At 39.0% G+C, this 24,865-nt stretch overlaps 1 protein-coding gene across 1 annotated transcript in view; it reads right to left on the bottom strand.

Annotated features, from left to right (window-relative positions):
* Positions 1-268: 268 nt before the first annotated feature.
* Positions 269-24,865, bottom strand: part of LOC124286296 (dual specificity testis-specific protein kinase 2-like) — a 52,106-nt gene continuing 27,509 nt past the window's right edge. The window contains exons 4-10 of the mRNA XM_046722655.1: positions 20,848-20,997; positions 20,370-20,455; positions 20,047-20,131; positions 17,937-18,022; positions 17,649-17,733; positions 7,642-7,750; positions 269-3,821 (exon numbers count right to left, since the gene is read on the bottom strand). Coding sequence (XP_046578611.1) covers positions 2,965-3,821; positions 7,642-7,750; positions 17,649-17,733; positions 17,937-18,022; positions 20,047-20,131; positions 20,370-20,455; positions 20,848-20,997 — 1,458 coding nt within the window. The 3' untranslated portion in view covers positions 269-2,964. The remainder of the gene's footprint in view (positions 3,822-7,641; positions 7,751-17,648; positions 17,734-17,936; positions 18,023-20,046; positions 20,132-20,369; positions 20,456-20,847; positions 20,998-24,865) is intronic.

The following is a 24,865-nucleotide window of genomic DNA, read 5'->3' as shown; positions in this document are numbered from 1 at the left end:
ACACACACACACACACACACACACACACACACACACACACACACACACACACATATATCCTGGATGATCAACATTTACACCAGACAAAGTTCTCAACAGGTCTGGTATGCAGTCACGGTTGATCTATTTCATTGTTAATGAGATTTCTTCTAGAATATTCCAAAGATTGATGATCCTCCAAAATATCACACTAAATATCAAGTAGTAGTGATCAACTTATGCCAAATCAGATCTGAGCTACAACCTTCTTTTGTCTGTCCTTTTTTTCTTAATGTGAAGGGTATTTTAGAATAATGGAAGACTACTAATAGAAACCCTTTTCTCCTGACTGGTTCTTATCAAATCACCTTTGCATAGCTATAGATTCTTTAATGTTTGGACATTTCTGGCTGTTCACAACTGTAGTGGACCTCAGGCCAAATATCAGCTTCTGTGACTGCCTAATAAATCTCCTATGGCACAATGCAGAATAAAAAGTCTACTTCCATCTGATTTTAGGTCTCCCGATTTTCTTCTGAACATTTGTAATCTCTTCCAACAAACAACATTTACCCATCTGTATGTCAATATGTTTAGATTTGCTTATTTTTTTCTGGCACTAAAATCTAAGAGATATCATTTGAATATTGTGTCGGCAAGCATTAAACAAGGTATGTAAGGCTTATCCAATGTAAACAAGGACAGTAAGAATGGTACACTGCAACACAGGGACAGTACAAATGGCCAGTGGGTGATATATTGTAAACAAGGCAGTAAGAGTAGACAGTAGGTGATACATTGTAAACAGGTCAGTAAGAGTAGACAGTAGGTAAAAGAGTGGCCAGTGGGTGATATATTGTAACCAAGGACAGAAAGAGTGGCCAGTGGGTGATATATTGTAAACAAGAAGAGAAAGAGTGGCCAGTGGGTGATATATTGTAACCAAGGTCAGAAAGAGTGGTCAGTGAGTGATATATTGTAACCAAGGACAGAAAGAGTGGCCAGTAAGTGATATATTGTAAACAAGGACAGAAAAAGTGGCCAGTGGGTGATATATTGTAAACAAGAAGAGAAAGAGTGGCCAGTAAGTGATATATTGTAAACAAGAAGAGAAAGAGTGGCCAGTAAGTGATATATTGTAAACAAGGAGAGAAAGAGTGGCCAGTAAGTGATATATTGTAAACAAGAAGAGAAAGAGTGGCCAGTGGGTGATATACTGTAACCAAGGACAGAAAGAGTGGTCAGTAAGTGATATATTGTAACCAAAGACAGAAAGAGCGGCCAATAAGTGACATATTGTAACCAAGGTATGTAAGACTGATCCAGTGTTAACAAGGACAGAAAGAGCGGCCAGTGGGTGATATATTGTAACCAAGGACAGAAAGAGCGACCAGTAAGTGATATATTGTAACCAAGGACAGAAAGAGCGGCCAGTAAGTGATATATTGTAACCAAGGACAGAAAGAGTCGCCAGTGGGTGATATATTGTAACCAAGGACATAAAGAGTGGCCAGTGGGTGATATATTGTAACCAAGGACAGAAAGAGCGGCCAGTAAGTGATATATTGTAACCAAGGACAGAAAGAGTGGCCAGTGAGTGATATATTGTAACCAAGGACAGAAAGAATGGCCAATAGGTGATATATTGTAAACAAGGACAGAAAGAATGGCCAATGGGTGATATATTGTAAACAAGGACAGAAAGAGTGGCCAGTGGGTGATATATTGTAAACAAGGACAGAAAGAATGGCCACTATAAACAAGTACAGTCAGAGCAACAAGGGACTGATATTATAAAATCTGTTACACACAAATGGAATGAATGGCGATGACATGAATGCAATACCTACAGTCCACTGGAGATGACAGCCAGCATGTGGATGGTCACACAACAGTGGACAGCCAACAGTATCTACAATCAACACTGTGGAATCTATCACTCCTTCAAACGGCAGCACATGGCTTACAGTGTTTTAATAAGCCAGTCCTGAAGAACTGATAGTAAAGAATCTCCAAAACATTGTTCAATATGAACTTAACCATGAAGGACACATGATAACAGTTGGTTTTCTGAGTGCCTATAAAAAGTATCAAATGTTTTAACGAGATTTAAAATTCTCTGCAAGACATAATTTAAATGTGCAGGGAAATGTATATTTATAAAGGGTAAGTTCCACATTGGCTAATATGTAAATACATGTATGTATAAGTGAACTCTTAAATATATCTGTACATAAATAATACTGGCTATAAATATGTTCATCCATTTGGAATACTTTTAGCAGTTTGATTGATGCAATATATAAAGGGAAAAGGGATATAAAAAAATATTCATTATAGAAATAAACAGATTAATATCCTGATACGGTAACAGTAAGCTAGTGATTAGCTGTAAAATGGTATATAATTCACAAAAGAGGTTGTATGATCCTCTGTTGATGCCTAACATGCTATTCAAACAACAAAATAGATTACACCTCTGCTATATGTTTGATTGGCATATTCTCCAGCCAATGCTGTATAGATACCTATAAGTTCACAGAGTCAATATTTACACCCCAGTTGGATTAGTCTCCTGTGAGGAAGTGAGGTGATGATGACCGGGATGATGTGAGAACTGTAGCTCCCCTGCTGCTGCTGCCACCTTGTGATCACTGGACACAGGATCCCTCAACAAAACCACATATACATGAACAATTCACATCCTCACACACATTTCACCATTCATTCTGAGCACATAACTAAATAAGTATCAGGGGACCTGTACAAACTCTAAGTGATCCTTCACTATATTCATCTGACTGGATGAAACAAGAAGATCTACTGATGAAGCATCAACATACTGACAGTCATTGCACAAGTGGTAGCCTAGCCACTTTCTTTCATACGCTGCATGGATTCCAGCTATGGTCATTGTTTGAGACAGGGCTATAGGAGTGGAGGAGCAATGGACTTTGAATGAGTGATTGAACTTGAGGAAGGAAGCTAATCATTTGTCTCACTGTAGCTAGACAGAGAACTTGCAGGAGACACAAACTGTTCATCAATGGACATAAAAGATTCACATGAGCTGCGTACACTAGGTGTTGGGCTGAAGTCCCGAGAAGAATGCTGGGGTTGTGGCTTGTGCCCCACAGCTAGTAGGCCGCTTGTTTTGGTGTATGAGGACAGAATAGAGGAGTCCAGACTTTGCTGCCTGCCAGAAAACATGCGGTGTCTGCGGGCCGCAGTGCTGGATTGCTGACTAGAGTCTGTGTGGGACGACTGGGACTCAATTGCACATTCACTATGGAAAGTGTCAGACTCATCACTACTCTCACTGATAGGATCTGGGCCATCGTTCCACTCATACTGAAGTTTCATGGCCACACTCTCAGATAAAATTGCACTTTTGGATCGTGTTCTTGTGTTGATTTGGGTGGAGTTCCACTTTGCACTACCATGTAGGGACTCCATGTGAAGTCTCTCTGCAGCCTTGCGTAGCAGCACTGGAGATGAGGGGAGTGAGTGACAGTTGCGGCCACACATTGCTCTGGGTCGAGATGACCCTGGTGTTTGTGGAGTACAGGGAGGAGTGAAAGGGTATGTAGGAGACGGCAAGTCATAGGTGGAAGCTGCATCACGGGATGTTCCTAGCAACTTGTGACCATCCTTGTAACGTTTATGAGATGCAAAGGGATTGGACTGTGAAGGTTGATAGTATGGGTCATCTCGACTCATCACTTGTCCAATCAGACGTGGTGTAAGATAAGACTCCTCCATGTTTTCAATGTCACTTGAACTGTCATTGGCCTGCAGAATGTTATCCTCAGATTTTGATCTCTTGCAACATTTCTTCCTTTCTGAAATTTTGAAAAAAGAAATACATCAGTATTTTCTTCTTAGGTAATAGCAGAACTTAGTTAACACTGATGGTTTTCCAATCTTAGTGATTTCTGCAGTGGCTAGGAAATACTGTAAGCCAAACACATGAATACTATACATCATGTTCATTATCTGTTGTGTTACCATGTGTTTGTTCACCGTGTGTGAAAGCCTACTGGTAATTCTCTTTCCATCGAGACAACTGCTTCCTCATGTTCAGTACCTAACAAATTTTATGGGACATGTACACTGCCTAATACTTTCAAAGAAAGAAAACTGAGACACAAAGTGGTGTGTTTTATGTTCAATAATGTCATTTCCCCATAGTAAATCATTACAAAAGTAATCATGTAGAATGATAACCAGATTGTCTGATCCAGACTCAAATATTTACAGACTGACGTCCTATAGATGGAGTATAGCTGAGTGTGACGCTAAGCAACAAACAAACATTATGAGAACTGCTACATACTGGATGTGTCATTGCATTACAATTTCATGTACTGTTTTGTTCTTCATGATCATTATTAGCATTGGGAAGTAGCTTATAATATATAAACAATAATCTAAAATGTCACCAAAGAATCAACAAAATACTGTATAGTCTGCATTGATATTTATCAAATTTTCTACCTATACTGAAAATAAAAAAATAAAATGTTTCAAATGGGGGAATTTTTGTTCCAAGGAGGGGATAACTCTCCTTTTGAAATGATGTAAGACACAGTTAAACTTCTCCCTTCAATGTCCACTACAACAACTTTTGACGAACTACTGTCTGTTTGTTAGCAATTAACATGCCATAGAAAATGTGTTTAAAATCAAATATTGTTATGACAACGTAAATTCGGATTAAACCCATAATCATTCCATGTAAATATGTTTGATTATCTATATATATTTTTACATATAAAAGATTTTACTTATACATAATGACTGCTAAAAAGTCATTTTTATACAAAAGTATCAGATAAAATTAGAACATTGTACAATGCAGACATTTATTGATGAATAGAGAAAAAAAGATTGACATTATTGATTTTTTTATGTGAGTACACATGTATTTTGAAAAATCAGTTTACATAGATAACATAGATAGTAAGGTCGGAAAAAAAAATATGAACTTTGTCATGAATGTTATAATCATCTGATCACTGTGAAGGCAAACTACATGTGGATACTGCAAGTTAGTAACATGTAAACCATTTGATGTTTACAACACTTAACAGTGTCATTATAGAGACTGAAATTTATAATTAGTAATTAGTATAATACATTGATGGGTTTTTTTATATGATGAGTTGAAAGTATCCTTGAATATGTATTAAAACTATTGTAGCTTCTTCTGTGTCTGAAAAAAATATTATTTTCTTCTATTAATTTTTTTTTTAAAGCCATACTGAATAGCCATAATACTAATCAGCCATAACACTAAGAGATTTGAGTCTACATACAATGAAAATAAAAGGCTTAATTACTGATTGCAAAATGTCAACAAAACGACAAAACATGACCTGAAATTAACCATCAGCTGCTTCCACCGCCTCGCTACAAATGGCCATCTGTTGATTCATTATTGCAATATAAGCAATCCATCACTGATATATCATGGAACAAATATTTCAGAACATAACATTTGATGGGGGACGGACAAAATCCCACCCAGACAAAATCCCATAGGACAAAATTTCTTTGGACAAAATCCCACACCAAAATGACCAACATAGGACAAAATCCCATTTTTAAATGTTATTGCTACCCTCTTTCACCAGTTTTAATTAGCATGTTTTCATGACAGAAGCCAGTGAGATAAGTCGATTAGCATGTTTTCGTAACAGAGGCCAGTGGCTGCGTTGATAAATTGTATAAATGTGTCTGTGATGATGACAGTTTTTATCACTGTCAAAATGGAAGTACTGAAGAGCAATGATTAAGGGACGAGTTAAAATAGCATTAGATGGATTTTTGTACACAAAGAAGGTTAAAAATAAGAGTAGTATTAGGTGGGAATGTTCAAGAAAAGTTGCATTAGAATGTCGTGGGTCCATGAAGACAATGGAGACAATGGATAATCCGGTTCTTGTTACATCTCATAGTCATCCAGTCATACATCAATTAAGATGTACAAAGATGCTGATGTTCTAGAATGATGCTTTAGATGATTACATGTACCATAGAAATACCATGATGCATTATGTTATGAGATTGCGTTGAATCATATGATTAGGGCTGAGGACCAATACTGTTTACTTATGAGGACAAATAAAACTATCTATTTCAAAATAAATTGTATGTCTTTCTTCAGACTGTTGGGATTTTGTTCGCAGTGTGCAGACATTTTGACCTATGGGATTTTGTCTGGGTGGGATTTTGTCCTACCCACCATTTGATCATTTGCACCAGTGTGAACGTTACGGGAGAAGGAGAAGGCTAAATTGGTTAACCATCTGTAAGTGTAATAGTAATACATACAGCTCTCGTGCCGTGCATACTACATGCCCAGCGAGTTTAAGGTTGGACAGTCCGAATGAGCCTTCCCAGCGGATCAGTGAATGGAAGATTATTTGAAAAACATCGCCCATTAAACAGTATTTTTAATCCACCACAATGAATGTTACAAGTAATATATCGTACATTATTGCAATACAGAATAGCTCAAATTGCATGAAATACAGTTTCTTCTCTGATCTCTATATGCCTTCGGAGTAAATTTAGTTTCTTTTGCCACAGAACTCCTTCCAAACATTATATAAATTTATGAATTTCCATTCATTTGGTATTATAAGACTTATTCTATCTAACAAACTGCAAATTAGCTATATTTGATTGCTTATGGAACTTGACCAATCTTTTATCAGGGACTATCTGAACAGCAAACATGATACAAGAGTCATCAGAAGATGACAACCCCCCACCCCCACATATTTGAAAGAACAAATCATTTGACTGTTACTTTAAGTCCAACTTGATTCTTTTTAGTCTAAGTCCAAATCATTTCTATAGAAATCATAAAAAATATAAATGCAAAAAAATGGTAAATAGCAAAAGGCACCACTTCAAGATCTGTTTAATATATGTGCCAAATCTTGTAGAAAGATATTGAAAGGTTTTAAAGTTAAACGAAATCCACCCCTCATTTTGGAACTAAGTCCAACACGTTTCCATGGAAACCGAGAAAAATAAAAGTGACAAAAATCTGTAAACAGCAAAGGTACCACTTTAGGTTCTATTTGATATATCGACCAATGTTTTTTTAAAAATATTGAATGGTTTTTGAGTTGTACTCACGAAACAAAGCCCACCCTCCCTTTTGAGACAAAGTCCGAATTGTTTCCATCGAAATCGAGAAAAAAAACAATGACAAAAATCTGCAAATAGCAAAAGGCACCACTTTGGGATCTGTCTCATATATCTGCTAAGTTCTGTTGAAAGATATTGAATGGTTTTCGAGTTTAGCTCCAGAAACAAAGCCCACCCCACCCTTTTGAGACTAAGTCCAAAACGTTTCCATGTTCGTTGAAAAATATTGAACACTTTTTGAGTTATACTCCGCCAACAAAATGATTACAGACGGAAGGGCAGACGGACGACGAGGCATCAACTAAATCCCCCTGCATTGCATACCATGGGGATAAAAAATCAATGGAGGTCTACCAAAGTTAGCTACCTGAAATCAAAACATACTTGCCATTGTATAAGCTAGTGAGTTTTAAGGGCTTCAATGAGTTCATCAGGAACTTTACCAATAAACAAATGTGTATATATATATTTTACATAGCATTGTTGAGATATAAACACCTTTCTTTTCTCGTTCCTTTTGACTCAGTAGTTCATTATTCAAGTTCCTCTGAATCTTCTCCATAGATTCCACAATTTCAGGAAAGGAAGGACGCTTGTTTGCTTCAATCTGGAACAGGGAGCACACATTGAAGCAGGTGAGCTATCTAACATGACTTGCTGGCTTCAAGACAGTGAGGCAACTATGTTTATGTATATTATGGAAGATTAACACAATGGGACTCCTGTATATGTAGTCAATGTTTGAAATGACAGACTGCTTATACATGATCTCAATGAAGGGGTATCTTGGACTGCCTCCAAATAACGCAATATCATAATGCCTGTGGCATATATATTGCTGTAGACAATGGTTATTGTTAGGTGGCAGTGTATATTGCTGTAGACAGTGGTTATTGTTAGGTGGCAGTGTATATTGCTGTAGACAGTGGTTATTGTTAGGTGGCAGTGTATATTGCTGTAGACAGTGGTTATTGTTAGGTGGCAGTGTATATTGCTGTAGACAGTGGTTATTGTTAGATGGAAGTGTATATTGCTGTAGACAGTGGTTATTGTTAAATGGAAGTGTATATTGCTGTAGACAGTGGTTATTGTTAGGTGGCAGTGTATATTGCTGTAGACAGTGGTTATTGTTAGGTGGCAGTGTATATTGCTGTAGACAGTGGTTATTGTTAGGTGGCAGTGTATATTGCTGTAGACAGTGGTTATTGTTGTTAGAGTGGCAGTGTATATTGCTGTAGACAGTGGTTATTGTTAGGTGGCAGTGTATATTGCTGTAGACAGTGGTTATTGTTAGGTGGCAGTGTATATTGCTGTAGACAAGTGGTTATTGTTAGTGGTTATGGCAGTGTATATTGCTGTAGACAGTGGTTATTGTTAGGTGGAAGTGTATATTGCTGTAGACAGTGGTTATTGTTAGGTGGCAGTGTATATTGCTGTAGACAGTGGTTATTGTTAGGTGGCAGTGTATATTGCTGTAGACAGTGGTTATTGTTAGGTGGCAGTGTATATTGCTGTAGACAATGGTTATTGTTAGATGGAAGTGTATATTGCTGTACACAATGGTTATTGTTAAATGGAAGTGTATATTGCTGTAGACAGTGGTTATTGTTAGGTGGCAGTGTATATTGCTGTATATTGCTGTAGACAGTGGTTATTGTTAGGTGGCAGTGTATATTGCTGTAGACAGTGGTTATTGTTAGGTGGCAGTGTATATTGCTGTACACAGTGGTTATTGTTAGATGGCAGTGTATATTGCTGTAGACAATGGTTATTGTTAAATGGAAGTGTATATTGCTGTAGACAATGGTTATTGTTAAATGGAAGTGTATATTGCTGTAGACAGTGGTTATTGTTAGGTGGCAGTGTATATTGCTGTAGACAGTGGTTATTGTTAGGTGGCAGTGTATATTGCTGTAGACAGTGGTTATTGTTAGGTGGCAGTGTATATTGCTGTACACAGTGGTTATTGTTAGATGGCAGTGTATATTGCTGTAGACAATGGTTATTGTTAAATGGAAGTGTATATTGCTGTACACAGTGGTTATTGTTAGATGGCAGTGTATATTGCTGTAGACAATGGTTATTGTTAAATGGAAGTGTATATTGCTGTAGACAGTGGTTATTGTTAGGTGGCAGTGTATATTGCTGTAGACAGTGGTTATTGTTAGGTGGCAGTGTATATTGCTGTAGACAGTGGTTATTGTTAGGTGGCAGTGTATATTGCTGTACACAGTGGTTATTGTTAGATGGCAGTGTATATTGCTGTAGACAATGGTTATTGTTAAATGGAAGTGTATATTGCTGTACACAGTGGTTATTGTTAGATGGCAGTGTATATTGCTGTACAGACAATGGTTACAGTGGTTATTGTTAGATGGCAGTGTATATTGCTGTAGACAATGGTTATTGTTAAATGGAAGTGTATATTGCTGTAGACCAGTGGTTATTGTTAGGTGGCAGTGTATATTGCTGTAGACAGTGGTTATTGTTAGGTGGCAGTGTATATTGCTGTAGACAGTGGTTATTGTTAGGTGGCAGTGTATATTGCTGTACACAGTGGTTATTGTTAGATGGCAGTGTATATTGCTGTAGACAATGGTTATTGTTAAATGGAAGTGTATATTGCTGTACACAGTGGTTATTGTTAGATGGCAGTGTATATTGCTGTAGACAATGGTTATTGTTAAATGGAAGTGTATATTGCTGTAGACAGTGGTTATTGTTAGGTGGCAGTGTATATTGCTGTAGACAGTGGTTATTGTTAGGTGGCAGTGTATATTGCTGTAGACAGTGGTTATTGTTAGGTGGCAGTGTATATTGCTGTACACAGTGGTTATTGTTAGATGGCAGTGTATATTGCTGTAGACAATGGTTATTGTTAAATGGAAGTGTATATTGCTGTAGACAGTGGTTATTGTTAGATGGCAGTGTATATTGCTGTAGACAGTGGTTATTGTTAGATGGCAGTGTATATTGCTGTACACAGTGGTTATTGTTAGATGGCAGTGTATATTGCTGTAGACAGTGGTTATTGTTAGGTGGCAGTGTATATTGCTGTAGACAATGGTTATTGTTAGGTGGCAGTGTATATTGCTGTACACAGTGGTTATTGTTAGATGGCAGTGTATATTGCTGTAGACAGTGGTTATTGTTAGGTGGCAGTGTATATTGCTGTAGACAATGGTTATTGTTAGGTGGCAGTGTATATTGCTGTAGACAGTGGTTATTGTTAGGTGGCAGTGTATATTGCTGTACACAGTGGTTATTGTTAGGTGGCAGTGTATATTGCTGTACACAGTGGTTATTGTTAGGTAGCAGTGTATATTGCTGTAGACAATGGTTATTGTTAGGTGGCAGTGTATATTGCTGTACACAGTGGTTATTGTTAGATGGCAGTGTATATTGCTGTAGACAATGGTTATTGTTAGGTGGCAGTGTATATTGCTGTAGACAATGGTTATTGTTAGGTGGCAGTGTATATTGCTGTACACAGTGGTTATTGTTAGGTGGCAGTGTATATTGCTGTAGACAGTGGTTATTGTTAGGTGGCAGTGTATATTGCTGTAGACAATGGTTATTGTTAGGTGGCAGTGTATATTGCTGTAGACAGTGGTTATTGTTAGGTGGCAGTGTATATTGCTGTAGACAGTGGTTATTGTTAGGTGGCAGTGTATATTGCTGTAGACAGTGGTTATTGTTAGGTGGCAGTGTATATTGCTGTAGACAATGGTTATTGTTTAGGTGGTAGACAGTGGTTAGTGTATATTGCTGTACACAGTGGTTATTGTTAGGTGGCAGTGTATATTGCTGTAGACACAGTGGTTATTGTTAGGTGGCAGTGTATATTGCTGTACACAGTGGTTATTGTTAGGTGGCAGTGTATATTGCTGTAGACAGTGGTTATTGTTAGGTGGCAGTGTATATTGCTGTAGACAGTGGTTATTGTTAGGTGGCAGTGTATATTGCTGTAGACAGTGGTTATTGTTAGGTGGCAGTGTATATTGCTGTAGACAGTGGTTATTGTTAGGTGGCAGTGTATATTGCTGTAGACAGTGGTTATTGTTAGGTGGCAGTGTATATTGCTGTAGACAATGGTTATTGTTAGGTGGCAGTGTATATTGCTGTAGACAGTGGTTATTGTTAGGTGGCAGTGTATATTGCTGTAGACAATGGTTATTGTTAGGTGGCAGTGTATATTGCTGTACACAGTGGTTATTGTTAGGTGGCAGTGTATATTGCTGTAGACAGTGGTTATTGTTAGGTGGCAGTGTATATTGCTGTAGACAATGGTTATTGTTAGGTGGCAGTGTATATTGCTGTACACAGTGGTTATTGTTAGGTGGCAGTGTATATTGCTGTAGACAATGGTTATTGTTAGGTGGCAGTGTATATTGCTGTACACAGTGGTTATTGTTAGGTGGCAGTGTATATTGCTGTAGACAGTGGTTATTGTTAGGTGGCAGTGTATATTGCTGTACACAGTGGTTATTGTTAGGTGGCAGTGTATATTGCTGTAGACAGTGGTTATTGTTAGGTGGCAGTGTATATTGCTGTAGACAGTGGTTATTGTTAGGTGGCAGTGTATATTGCTGTAGACAGTGGTTATTGTTAGGTGGCAGTGTATATTGCTGTACACAGTGGTTATTGTTAGGTGGCAGTGGTTATTGTTAGGTGGCAGTGTATATTGCTGTACACAGTGGTTATTGTTAGGTGGCAGTGTATATTGCTGTACACAGTGGTTATTGTTAGGTGGCAGTATATTGCTATGGTTATTGTTGCTGTACACAGTGGTTATTGTTAGGTGGCAGTGTATATTGCTGTAGACAGTGGTTATTGTTAGGTGGCAGTGTATATTGCTGTAGACAGTGGTTATTGTTAGGTGGCAGTGTATATTGCTGTAGACAATGGTTATTGTTAGGTGGTGGCAGTGTATATTGCTGTACACAGTGGTTATTGTTAGGTGGCAGTGTATATTGCTGTAGACACAGTGGCAGTGCATATTGTTACAGTGGCAGTGTATATTGCTGTAGACAGTGGTTATTGTTAGGTGGCAGTGTATATTGCTGTAGACAGTGGTTATTGTTAGGTGGCAGTGTATATTGCTGTACACAGTGGTTATTGTTAGGTGGCAGTGTATATTGCTGTAGACAGTGGTTATTGTTAGGTGGCAGTGTATATTGCTGTACACAGTGGTTATTGTTAGGTGGCAGTGTATATTGCTGTAGACAGTGGTTATTGTTAGGTGGCAGTGTATATTGCTGTACACAGTGGTTATTGTTAGGTGGCAGTGTATATTGCTGCAGACAGTGGTTATTGTTAGGTGGCAGTGTATATTGCTGCAGACAGTGGTTATTGTTAGGTGGCAGTGTATATTGCTGTACACAAGTGGTTATTGTTAGGTGGCAGTGTATATTGCTGTACACAATGGTTATTGTTAGGTGGCAGTGTATATTGCTGTACACAGTGGTTATTGTTAGGTGGCAGTGTAGCACAGTGGTTATTGTTAGGTGGCAGTGTATATTGCTGTAGACAGTGGTTATTGTTAGGTGGCAGTGTATATTGCTGTAGACAGTGGTTATTGTTAGGTGGCAGTGTATATTGCTGTACACAGTGGTTATTGTTAGGTGGCAGTGTATATTGCCTGTAGACAGTGGTTATTGTTAGGTGGCAGTGTATATTGCTGTAGACAGTGGTTATTGTTAGGTGGCAGTGTATATTGCTGTAGACAGTGGTTATTGTTAGGTGGCAGTGTATATTGCTGTAGACAGTGGTTATTGTTAGGTGGCAGTGTATATTGCTGTAGACAGTGGTTATTGTTAGGTGGCAGTGTATATTGCTGTACACAGTGGTTATTGTTAGGTGGCAGTGTATATTGCTGTAGACAGTGGTTATTGTTAGGTGGCAGTGTATATTGCTGTAGACAATGGTTATTGTTAGGTGGCAGTGTATATTGCTGTACACAGTGGTTATTGTTAGGTGGCAGTGTATATTTGTAGACAGTGGTTATTGTTAGGTGGCAGTGGTTATTGTTAGGTGGCAGTGTATATTGTGTATATTGCTGTAGACAGTGGTTATTGTTAGGTGGCAGTGTATATTGCTGTTAGACAGTGGTTATTGTTAGGTGGCAGTGTATATTGCTGTAGACAGTGGTTATTGTTAGGTGGCAGTGTATATTGCTGTAGACAGTGGTTATTGTTAGGTGGCAGTGTATATTGCTGTACACAGTGGTTATTGTTAGGTGGCAGTGTATATTGCTGTAGACAGTGGTTATTGTTAGGTGGCAGTGTATATTGCTGTAGACAGTGGTTATTGTTAGGTGGCAGTGTATATTGCTGTACACAGTGGTTATTGTTAGGTGGCAGTGTATATTGCTGTGTACACAGTGGTTATTGTTAGGTGGCAGTGTATATTGCTGTAGTGGTTATTGTTAGGTGGCAGTGTATATTGCTGTACACAATGGTTATTGTTAGGTGGCAGTGTATATTGCTGTAGACAGTGGTTATTGTTAGGTGGCAGTGTATATTGCTGTAGACAGTGGTTATTGTTAGGTGGCAGTGTATATTGCTGTAGACAGTGGTTATTGTTAGGTGGCAGTGTATATTGCTGCAGTGTTACTGTTACACAGTGGTTATTGTGTTAGGTGGCAGTGTATATTGCTGTAGACAGTGGTTATTGTTAGGTGGCAGTGTATATTGCAGTATATTAACGTAGACAGTGGTTATTGTTAGGTGGCAGTGTATATTGCTGTAGACAGTGGTTATTGTTAGGTGGCAGTGTATATTGCTGTAGACAGTGGTTATTGTTAGGTGGCAGTGTATATTGCTGTACACAAGTGGTTATTGTTAGGTGGCAGTGTATATTGCTGTACACAGTGGTTATTGTTAGGTGGCAGTGTATATTGCTGTAGACAGTGGTTATTGTTAGGTGGCAGTGTATATTGCTGTACACAGTGGTTATTGTTAGGTGGCAGTGTATATTGCTGTACACAGTGGTTATTGTTAGGTGGCAGTGTATATTGCTGTAGACAGTGGTTATTGTTAGGTGGCAGTGTATATTGCTGTAGACAGTGGTTATTGTTAGGTGGCAGTGTATATTGCTGTAGACAGTGGTTATTGTTAGGTGGCAGTGTATATTGGTGTTAGACGTGATGTTTTAGTACATTGGAAGTTTCTGTGATAGAGTGAGACAAGGGCAATTCGGGGTTTCCTTCAACCTGACTTGTATCTTATACACTTGACAAATGCACACTGTTTTGGGGAGCTGATCACATGCCAATGACACTTATATAGGGCCTATTGCTTTTGCTGTTACCTAATTGGCCTATTGTATTGCTTCTAGTGATTGTAAACCTAATCCTGTGTGTTTCAACATAATTTGTTGATTATGCATTGATCTTTAGTGGTCATTTTCTGATAATACTAATCAGTATCTTATCTTCAAACCTATATTCTGAATTTCCCCCTGTGAGACTGATATTCTGTTATCAAGATATCTAGAGGCATGGGGCTTTCTGTTTCTAAGGAGTACTGTACTAGATGTCAGTTTTTTCTTAATCTGGAAGAGTTGTTATTGAACTGGAAGAGCTTCCACTAATTTGTTATCAGTCAAGCTACGGTCATAGGAAGGACTTGTACAGCATTTGGCAACATTAGATGCAAAGACAAATATGGGATAGGTCTGCTGTACAAGTTTCTGGGGTAAAGAGTAAGGGAAAGGTGGGGGATGGGGTCACTTTTCTTTGTTCCAATGGAGTTACAGGTAAGAACTGCCCTTCCGCAGCCCTTGCTGTGAAAAGCAAAGTAACAGGATGATGTGATCAGGATCGGACTGCTTGATGCATGTCATTGTGTACATCAATGGTCATGATAACTGGACTGTCTGCTCCAGGCTCCATTATTCACAAACCAATATCTCATAGCTGGAACATTGCTGAGGGAGTCTTGATCAGCAGTTCTGTTTTGAATGTAAAGCAAACACCCTCCCACTGATGATTCCTGTCGGACTCTGATATGACCCATGCATTTTGCTATGGGAAAACGAGTGGGGCTGATTCACTGTTGACATGGAATGTAAATGTTTCAGCTTATCTGGCCTCATATAGCTGTGTATCCTTTATTTCAGGGATGCATAAGAAGTACATAAGATATAAATTATATATTTGTCAAAAGCAAGTAACTGTAAAATACAGGACAGCAAAACTATAACTACAGAAGAACATAACTTTAAACCTCTGTGTAACACAACTGTAACCAGCAGGATAAATAAAATACAGGAATACACATCGGTAAAATACTGACAAACACATCTTAAGCCACAGGAATATACACCCATCAACTACAAGAATCCATGCTTGTCAACTATAAGACACCCATACCTGTAAACTAAGGCAGATCACAACAGTAAACTACATAACACAACCAAAAACTGACAGAAAACAAAACCTTAAACTAAAGGAGAAGGCAAAAGTAAACCACAGCACAATAACCATGAACTTATAGATAACAAAACCTTAAACTAAAGGTGAAGGCAAAAGTAAACCACAGCACAATAACCATGAACTTATAGATAACAAAACCTTAACCTAAAGGTGAAGGCAAAAGTAAACCACAGCACAATAACCATGAACTTATAGATAACAAAACCTTAAACTAAAGGTGAAGGCAAAAGTAAACCACAGCACATAACCGTGAACTAACAGATAAGGCCACATACAAAAATATTCTTGTTTCTCATTACTTTTTAAAACAAGCAGTTGTCACTAAGGTGACATAATCCCCCGCCGCAAACTATCAAATTAAACTTAAAGAGTAATGAAAGTGAAGGACGTAGGTTAAGATGGAAGTTAAATGTCAACAAAAACATGATCAGTCAACCTCTCATGATATCTTGCTCTGCTCTGTAGCTGTTCAAACACACAAATAGTTTCAAGACTCACTTTGACCTTGACATTAATGTCATGGTGTATGAAAAATGCAAAAAATAGTAATAGAGAAATTGCTTGAAAGAGAAGTCTTGAAAGTCTATGAAGAAAATCCAGTGAAAAAAACTTGAGATATCTTGCTGACAATCTTAACATACAGAAATCTTCAAAGTGTCGCTGTGACCTTGAAGATTATGGGAAGGTCACTAAACTCGACTGGGCCCTGCATCTTCCCTAAAACGTTAAAGTCCCCTTGTGACCTTGAAATGAAGGTCAAGATCACCAAACCTGACTTGGACCTTTCTAATACTGTGATGAACCTAGGTACCAAGTATGAAAAGAATCCAGTCAATGGTTCTTAAGATATTCCAATTCGTATGTACGTATGGACGGACGGACGAAGCCTAATACCACAGGCCCTAATACCACAAATGGATGACAATATGTCAGGACAAAATCGGGATGTGGTCGAAGCAAGCCCTTTGATTGGTTGATGCTTGTTAAGGAGACATTTACAACTGATGCTTTCTTTTGAGAAGTCATTGCTCGAAAAATATCCTTACATTAAGCAGTCGATGAAAAGAAACATTCCAGCGAATTTACAAACGAGTGAATGAGAGTATGGTTTTAAGCCGCTTTTAGCAATATTCCAGCAATATCACGCCACTGGACACCAGAAATGGGCTTCACACATTGTACCCATGTGGGGAATCGAAGCCAGGTCTTCGGCGTGACGAGCGAACGCTTTAACCACCGCCCCAGCTAATTTACAAAGAATGTGCCGATTTGCAAGCACTGACCAATCAAAGGGCTTGCTTCGACCACACCCCCGTTTTGTCCGGACATATCGTCATTCATTTGTGTCAAGATCGTTTAGTTGAGTGTCTAAATCGGGTTTCAATCGACTTGCAGAAATAACAATAAAGAATTGGCAGGTTTCATGAGTGGTGATCGATAGGCCAATCATTCATGATTATGTTTACATTAAGTTTTATTCGATTGCATGCGATGGTAGCATAGCGATCGGCAAAGCAGGTGGGTGGGGTACACCGAAGTGTCCGGCCTTGTCATGATGTATTGTACTGTGAAGCATTTCGAGTCAGGGATCATCTAAAAAATATAATCTTTTTAATCTTTAATTTTTGCAAAGGCACGAGGGCCTGTGCCTAATACTATATCCCCCGCTTCGCTCTAACCACACAACGGGGGATAAAAAATATGGGGCAGGCTGCGGATTTTATTTTTACATTTTATTTAATTTTATGTCCCAAACCAGTTGATTTCTGAGGAAATTTACACCTTTTCTCCAATAGAAAATCACTTAGAAGTGTGAAAAATTCATGCACATTTTGAGAGCCAAAGTTGCATTTTCTCTAGTGTTAAAAACATATAAAATCTTAGGGTCAGGTCGAATTTTTGGGTTGGGTGGTAATGAGAAACAAGAATATTTTTATATATGGCCTAACATAACCTAAACTAAAGGGGAAGGCAAAAGTAAGCTACAGAATACAAACTTAAACTAATAGAGAACAAAACCATAAATTAAAGGTGAATACAACAGTAAACTAGAGAATGTCATAACTACCTGGCAGCACTTGAAGGCAAACTGTAGAAAGTCAAGCGGGCAGTAGATGACCTTTTCACTGAATGCAACATAGTCCACTCCCGAAGTTCTGTAAAGAAATAAATATCAGTTTGTGATTAATTGGTTTCCTTTTGCACTGTTAATAATGTCTTGTAACTGGCATCTTACTCCACACCGAAAGTTTTTATACAAATACTTGGAAATGTAAATGATGTTATGTTCTTCATCAAGTGGTAAAAAGAGGACATGAAGGCCTCATAGTTCTTGTTAAGGGAAATAACTCCGCATACCTTAGTGCGTGGAAGGTTGTCCGGATCAGAGTCAACACGTGCAGTAATCTCACACAGGATAATACCATAAGAAAATACATCAGCCTGAAAAAAATAATTAACATAGCACATCATTGTGTTTACCCTTAATTCATTATCAATACAATTATACATGGACAAATGCATTTAATGAGGAATACAAGAAACTAACTGTGAACATTGACTAACAGCTTATTTCTTTAGTCTGATCATAAATCTTACCCAAATGGATGTATTATAATACTATCTCACGGAATTGTACTCTCTCACTTATCATCAACAGTTGAGTGGAAACGAACTGTAAACAAAGTTTCTGTCCTCTCTCTCTCTCTCTTGAGTTAGTGAGTTTGGTTTTATGCTGCTTTTAGCAATATTCCAGTAATATCGCGGCAGGGGACACCAGAAATGGGCTTCATATATTGTACCCATGTGGGGAATCAAACCCGGGTCTTCGGCATGTCGAGCCAACGCTGTAACCACTAGGCTACCCCACCGCCCACCTCTCTCTTGAACCCTTTGCCCGAACACACCCCACAGCTCCCGCTCCTGGACAGCCTGTGCTCTGATGTGTCATGTGACTCCTTTGTCTACTCAATCTCGTCTTGGATCAATACCATCTCCCGCGATCATCATAAAGACAGAAGGCTCAACTGTTTAATTTTCGGTTCCGAGCGACATCAAATGACCTTCGCTCCTTTGCATAAGGTTAGTCAAGGATGTGCCCGACAACTATAGTCCGTTTGGCTCAAAAGCGGACCGATGAATTGCAATCTCACACGAAAACTAATAAACATAACATACTCAATGAAACGCTGATCATAATCAAAACATCATACCAACTCTGTGTGTTTTTTGCAGAATTTTTGTCCTAAAAATAATAAAATTGTTTAACAAACTATCATCAAAATATTGACACAGTTCACTATTTGTTACGAGGGAGGAGTGCAGAGAAAGGGACAGCCAGGTGTTCGAGAAGCACATTCACAGACAGTTATTTATTCATTAACCTGTGCTGTGCTGTCTCCATCCGTTCTCGAACACCTGGCTGTCGGAGGGACCATCCAAGAAATCATCATGCTCAGAAGTGGAAAGAGAGACTGTGGCTGGTCTGTTATTCTTGCTTTCTGCTAAGCAGACGGGCCTGAATCCTCTCATTTCTCCCTATCTCTGTCCACCAGAAGTCTAGATGTAACCTAATGATAGATGGTAAAATCATCATCATTGAGGTTGACGCCAAAAATGCACCTAGCAGTCCATGCACAGAGTCCAATACAGTCGATACATGATGGGTGCGGATCCAAGCTCAAAAGGTTCTTCTTGTATCTGCAGCAAACCTTTCTTTTCTGGATGATTTATATTCCTTTCCCATGACTATATGGAGTCTCAGACAACTACAAGGTGTCAGCAAAAATAACAGCATGTCAGCACTCTGGTGCAACAAGAAAGAGAATGACTAGACAAAGGTGAGATGAGGTGAGGTGAGGTGAGGTAAGGTGAGGTGAAATTGAGTTTTACGTCGTGCTAGAGAATATTTCGCTCATATGACGACGTGCATGCGTGTGTATGTGTATGTGCAGCTGCTTGTACTAGCCTAGACTGAAGCTTGTTTTATAGTGCTAGCCCACTGAGATACCATGCCGCAGTGAAGCATGGATACCCCACTCAGATACATTATACTGACTCCAAGCCTACCAGTCCTTGATGTACCCATTAATGCCGAGAGCCAGGCAGGGACCAACAAGTACCATATTTTAACGTCTTTTAGTATGACGCGGTCGGGGATCAAACCCGCGACCTTCCGCTCTCCGGGCGGACGCTCTAACCACTACACCAGGGAGGACTAGACAAAGGAGTCAAATGACCCATCAGAGCACAGGCTGCATGCTTCTCAGGAGTTGCCAGGCTGTCCATGAACAGAAACAGTGGGGTGTGTTCGGGAGAAGGGTTCAAGAGAAGCCAGAAACTTTGTTTACAGTTTGTTTCTACTCAACTGTCAATCATAAAAGAGAGAGTACAATCCGTGACATAGGATAAGTTTAAAAATATATGTAAACATTTTATTCCTACATTTGCACATATAAGTGTTTTACCCTTTCATTATAATATAGACCATTAAGAGCCTCAGGCGCCATCCAAAAGGGTGAACCCACCACTGGTAGTCGTTGGTAGTCGTTCCTGAAATGACACACTATATGTCAAAAGACACAAAAGTAATGCTAATCCCTCTCTCAGAATGCATGATATATCACAAACCTTAAAAACAGATAACGGAACAGTGTTGGTTAACATATTCGTTTTTATTTTAGAGAGACAAGAACTGAATCAAAATATTTGAATTTAACATTAATCAAATATTTGCCATTGTTGGCACCAATAACTTTTCATATTAAAATGCAAGGCAGGGTCTACCTACAGTGGGTCAGGTATCTTGACGGATAAACCAAAATCTGCAATCAGTGCTGTGTAGCGGCCATTATCATGTTTCCGCAACAGGACATTCTGTGTCAACACACAAACAAAAGGCATGTACATTACAATGAAGAAGGAACAGTTGAAATTCTTGAAAATAATCCTCAGGCATGCAACTCCCTTATTTTAACGTCAGTATCACTTTACAGAAATACATAAGAAGCCTGGGTTCATTCAGTGAGAAAATGATCTTGCTACACAGTTTTGATAATTTACAATTCTCTTCATCTGCTATCGGAAGGCCTCATTTGAAACAACCTCTAAACACCATCTTTATCTCATTTTCTAGAGTATTTTCAATAAGTCATGATCCAAATTGTTTCACTTGGCCAGTATATATTCCATCTTCTTCTCTAGACAAGATTTTCTACACAATCAAGTTAGCGAGGCTAGTCAATAGAACAAAAGATGAAGGAAGTTACCTTGGAGGTGAGATCCCTGTGGAAGAAGCCCCGAGAGTGGAGATAGTTGACACCACGCGCCATGTCCAGCGCCAGGCTGATCCGCTGAGTCCAGGGCAGCTCCTCCTCCCACCTCGCCAATAGCTGCTCCAAGTTCCCGCCATTGATGAACTGAAATGTAGACTCATCACTGCTCATACTGTACATACTATGTTGGAAACAAATAGCATTGATCCTATTACAATCATGATTTCCATGTGTTTTAGCAACATACTGTAGCAATGTGTTGAGAACATGTTACCATAGGAATGAATTTATATGTTGTTAAATACTCAAGTTTCTATGACAAGCAACCAAAACCACTTCCAGATGATTATCCAGATGAGGATTACAAACCCGAAGAAGTAAGCACTGCTGATCATATCATATTGATAGTTTTTTTCATGAGATACATATTCATCAACATGAGTTAATTGTGTTGACCAAGAACTGATTTGGGACTACAACAGTACATTGTAGTGAGATCAGAAGAAATGCCACCATGACCTTTCCTTACATTTGCAGTATATTCATACATGGTACATGGAAGCGAAAACCATGGGCAATATGTCAATAACTATGATTATATTAAGAATGCTGTTGGAATGATATGACTAAGGGACCGTTCATAATTTATGGCTAGGGGGATGATGATGATTTTAAGAGAGGGGTGGGGTGGGGGTGTTCACCCAATTTGATTTTTTGATTTTTTATTTATTTATTTTTTTGGGGGTAGGGGAGAGAGGGAGGGGAAAATCACTGCTTTTGTACATGACATGGGGGGGCACTGATTTTGTACACGACATGAAGGGGGGTTCACTTACTTTGTACATAAATTTTAGGGGGAGCCATTCACATTATACATGCTTCTCCATCACCCCCCTAACCATAACTTATGAACGGCCCCTAAAGAGATCAGTAACTTTGACTGTTTCCATTTTTCAAATATCGTGTATGAACAATATAAAGTATCTAAAATGCTCTATTTACTACAGAAAAACTTTGCCAGTCTCACCTATCTAACTGAAATGTCCAAGTTTAACATAAACATACACCCATTTCCCTGGAACTAAGTCAATTTCATCTCAGGATCTTGTTCATAGTACAAATATGGAAGCTACCTGTCTTGACTCAATCAGCATTTCCTTTCATGTCTTTAGAGAAGCAAATAGGTTGAAGCATCACCATTCCCTTGTTCCTGTGTGAGGCAATGCTCCAAGCTCTGCCCAGCAATGCCAGTTATAGTAAAGAGGGCTGCTGCCGACATCACTCTCACCACGCTCACTATGACCATATTTATTTCTACTGAAGGTGTCTGTTAAACATCATTACATGTCCGCCATTCCAATGGCAAAGGGGGCGGTGGGGTAGCCTAGTGGTTAAAGCGTTGGCTCGTCACGCCGAAGACCGGGTTCGATTCCCCACATGGGCACAATGTGTTAAGCCCATTTCTGGTGTCCCCCGCCGTGATATTGCTGGAATATTGCTAAAAGCGGCGTAAAACTAGACTCAGTCAGTCAGTCCAATGGCAAAGTCATAGTATTAACACTCAAATGCTGGACAAACATAAGCTCATATTAAATATGGCTTGAAATAAAGTTTATAACAGAGCTATTGTAGTCCTACAAAAATATCTGACAAGTAGATAATACAGCCCCCATAAATGGAAATCTGAACATCTGTTCAACAGCAACTGAACCTCAGATGTGGAGACGACAATCTAGTTGCACCAGGGGTTATCATGATCAACTATCTAGGTATAGTTTGAGCTGGGTGTCAGCCTGCACCAGGGGTTATCATGATCAACTGTCTACGTACAGTTTGAGCTGGGTGTCAGCCTGCACCAGGGGTTATCATGATCAACTGTGTAGGTACAGTTTGAGCTGGGTGTCAGTCTGCACCAGGGGTTATCATGATCAACTGTCTAGGTACAGTTTGAGCTGGGTGTCAGCCTGCACCAGGGGTTATCATGATCAACTGTCTACGTACAGTTTGAGCTGGGTGTCAGTCTGCACCAGGGGTTATCATGATCAACTGTCTACGTACAGTTTGAGCTGGGTGTCAGTCTGCACCAGGGGTTATCATGATCAACTGTCTAGGTACAGTTTGAGCTGGGTGTCAGCCTGCACCAGGGGTTATCATGATCAACTATCTGGGTACAGTTTGAGCTGGGTGTCAGTCTGCACCAGGGGTTATCATGATCCTGTGTACAACTGGATATGATGCTGGACCTAGCACGGTCAAGTTACCACTTCCTCCAGTCTGTCAGCTGTCTCACACATCTTGCTGAGTAGGAAGTCAACAACTTATACATAGGAACAAGCACACTCTAAATACACTTTATACACTTCATGTAACTCCACCATGGTGAGACGTGGAGAAAACAACACCAAACAAGCAGGAATTACTCAATCCCTGCATGTTACATGTTTTACAGAGAATTCAATTGGCCCCTTGTGTGGATGACACCCTGACAGACTTTACTGGACAAAACACCTACCACACTGATACATACTATGGATAGTTTTATGAAACTGTATTGGTTTGGGGCTGATTCTGATGAAACACATGAATACACTGTGTGGTGATATCTCAACAGTAAATACACCCCACCTGCAAATAACACTTGTTTCTGTGTAAATATGATGCAATGATTTCATTTTGCATTGGAAACCCATAGCAGGTAAATTGGGGAAAAAACACATTTTTCAAAACTGTATCTCTTTACTGTTTTTGGTTTTATAAATTCTGAGCCTATTAGTTTTTTTTTTTTAAATCGAGCTGAAATTAATAATTTCTGTGGTGACAATATTTCAGCATGTCGATAATAACAGTTTGTAGTATGTTACCTCCCACAGTCCTACCTGTCAACATCAGTGGCAAACCTTGAGCCATCAGGCTCCATACATCATCAGAGAATTTTGAGAATGTTTACAAAAGGAATGACCAAAATCTATCAAAGGAAGAAACACAACCCAAGTAGTTTAAATTTCAATGTAATGTTACTCAATACACAATTTACTGTTGGTATATTGAAAAAGATTTCCTTGGCCCTAAACAAATTATCAAGATTTTGGTTAACAAAAGACATGTTTATGACACTGTCTTGCATGTGCATGTTGGCTGCAATATCAACAAAGATTAATCAACCAACACATAATTAAGTGTCAATTAAGTTTAAGTTTGCCCACATTAAGGTAAAACTAAGTATTTTTAACCTTCATCCCAATTTAATTCAGTAGGTCAGCAATACATTCCTTAATGTCCATCCTTCTAGTTCTATTCGATGGTCAGCCTATCACCAAACATATTTTATTTAACACATGTTCATTTTGTCTTTTCCCAGAATTGAGGAATGAAGGATATTTATGGCAGAAAATTACCAAAATATTCCTAAATGGTACACAGAACTAACAATGGTGAATCAGTACTAGCCCATTTATGACAAAGATAGCAGGTAAACTGATGGGTGGTGAAATGCTGTGAATACCACATTTATTTGGTTGTGGAGGTCAATCCTCTGGCTGGCATTCAGTCTAGTTGTGAGGAGGTGGTGGCAGAGAAGGCAGGTACAGCTGCTGATGCCAGCACTGGGAACAACTGACAAACTTCCTCATTGCACACTACAAGCCCCTACTACAAACTGGGTCAGCATGACCTTGCAGCTCTACATGAAGCAGCTTCCACAAAGTGGCAAGTGGTACACAGCTGGGTATATTTGGAAAGCTGACAATCAACATCAGTAACAAGATGTTTCTGTGCACTCAGAGAATGATTTCATAAGGAATTTGTTATATGAACAAATAATATAAGAAAAACAAAATAACTGAAGTTTTATGCTTGGAGGAGATGTCTATACAATGGCACAACAGAGACAGAATATCTACATTCTAGAACAAGACTTGCTTCAATTACTTCACTAACCCTGCCAGCCCAGTCCTCAGAAAACTGGTCCTTACGGCCAAACGATGGCATTGAATGGATCAGTTAACTCCATATG

This window comes from Haliotis rubra, unplaced genomic scaffold (genome assembly GCF_003918875.1).
Source record: "Haliotis rubra isolate DU_JTF1 unplaced genomic scaffold, ASM391887v1 Scf110, whole genome shotgun sequence".
Taxonomy (NCBI): domain Eukaryota; kingdom Metazoa; phylum Mollusca; class Gastropoda; order Lepetellida; family Haliotidae; genus Haliotis; species Haliotis rubra.
The sequence above is the reverse complement of the archived record's forward strand: the minus strand, read 5'-3'. Positions and strand labels throughout refer to the sequence as shown.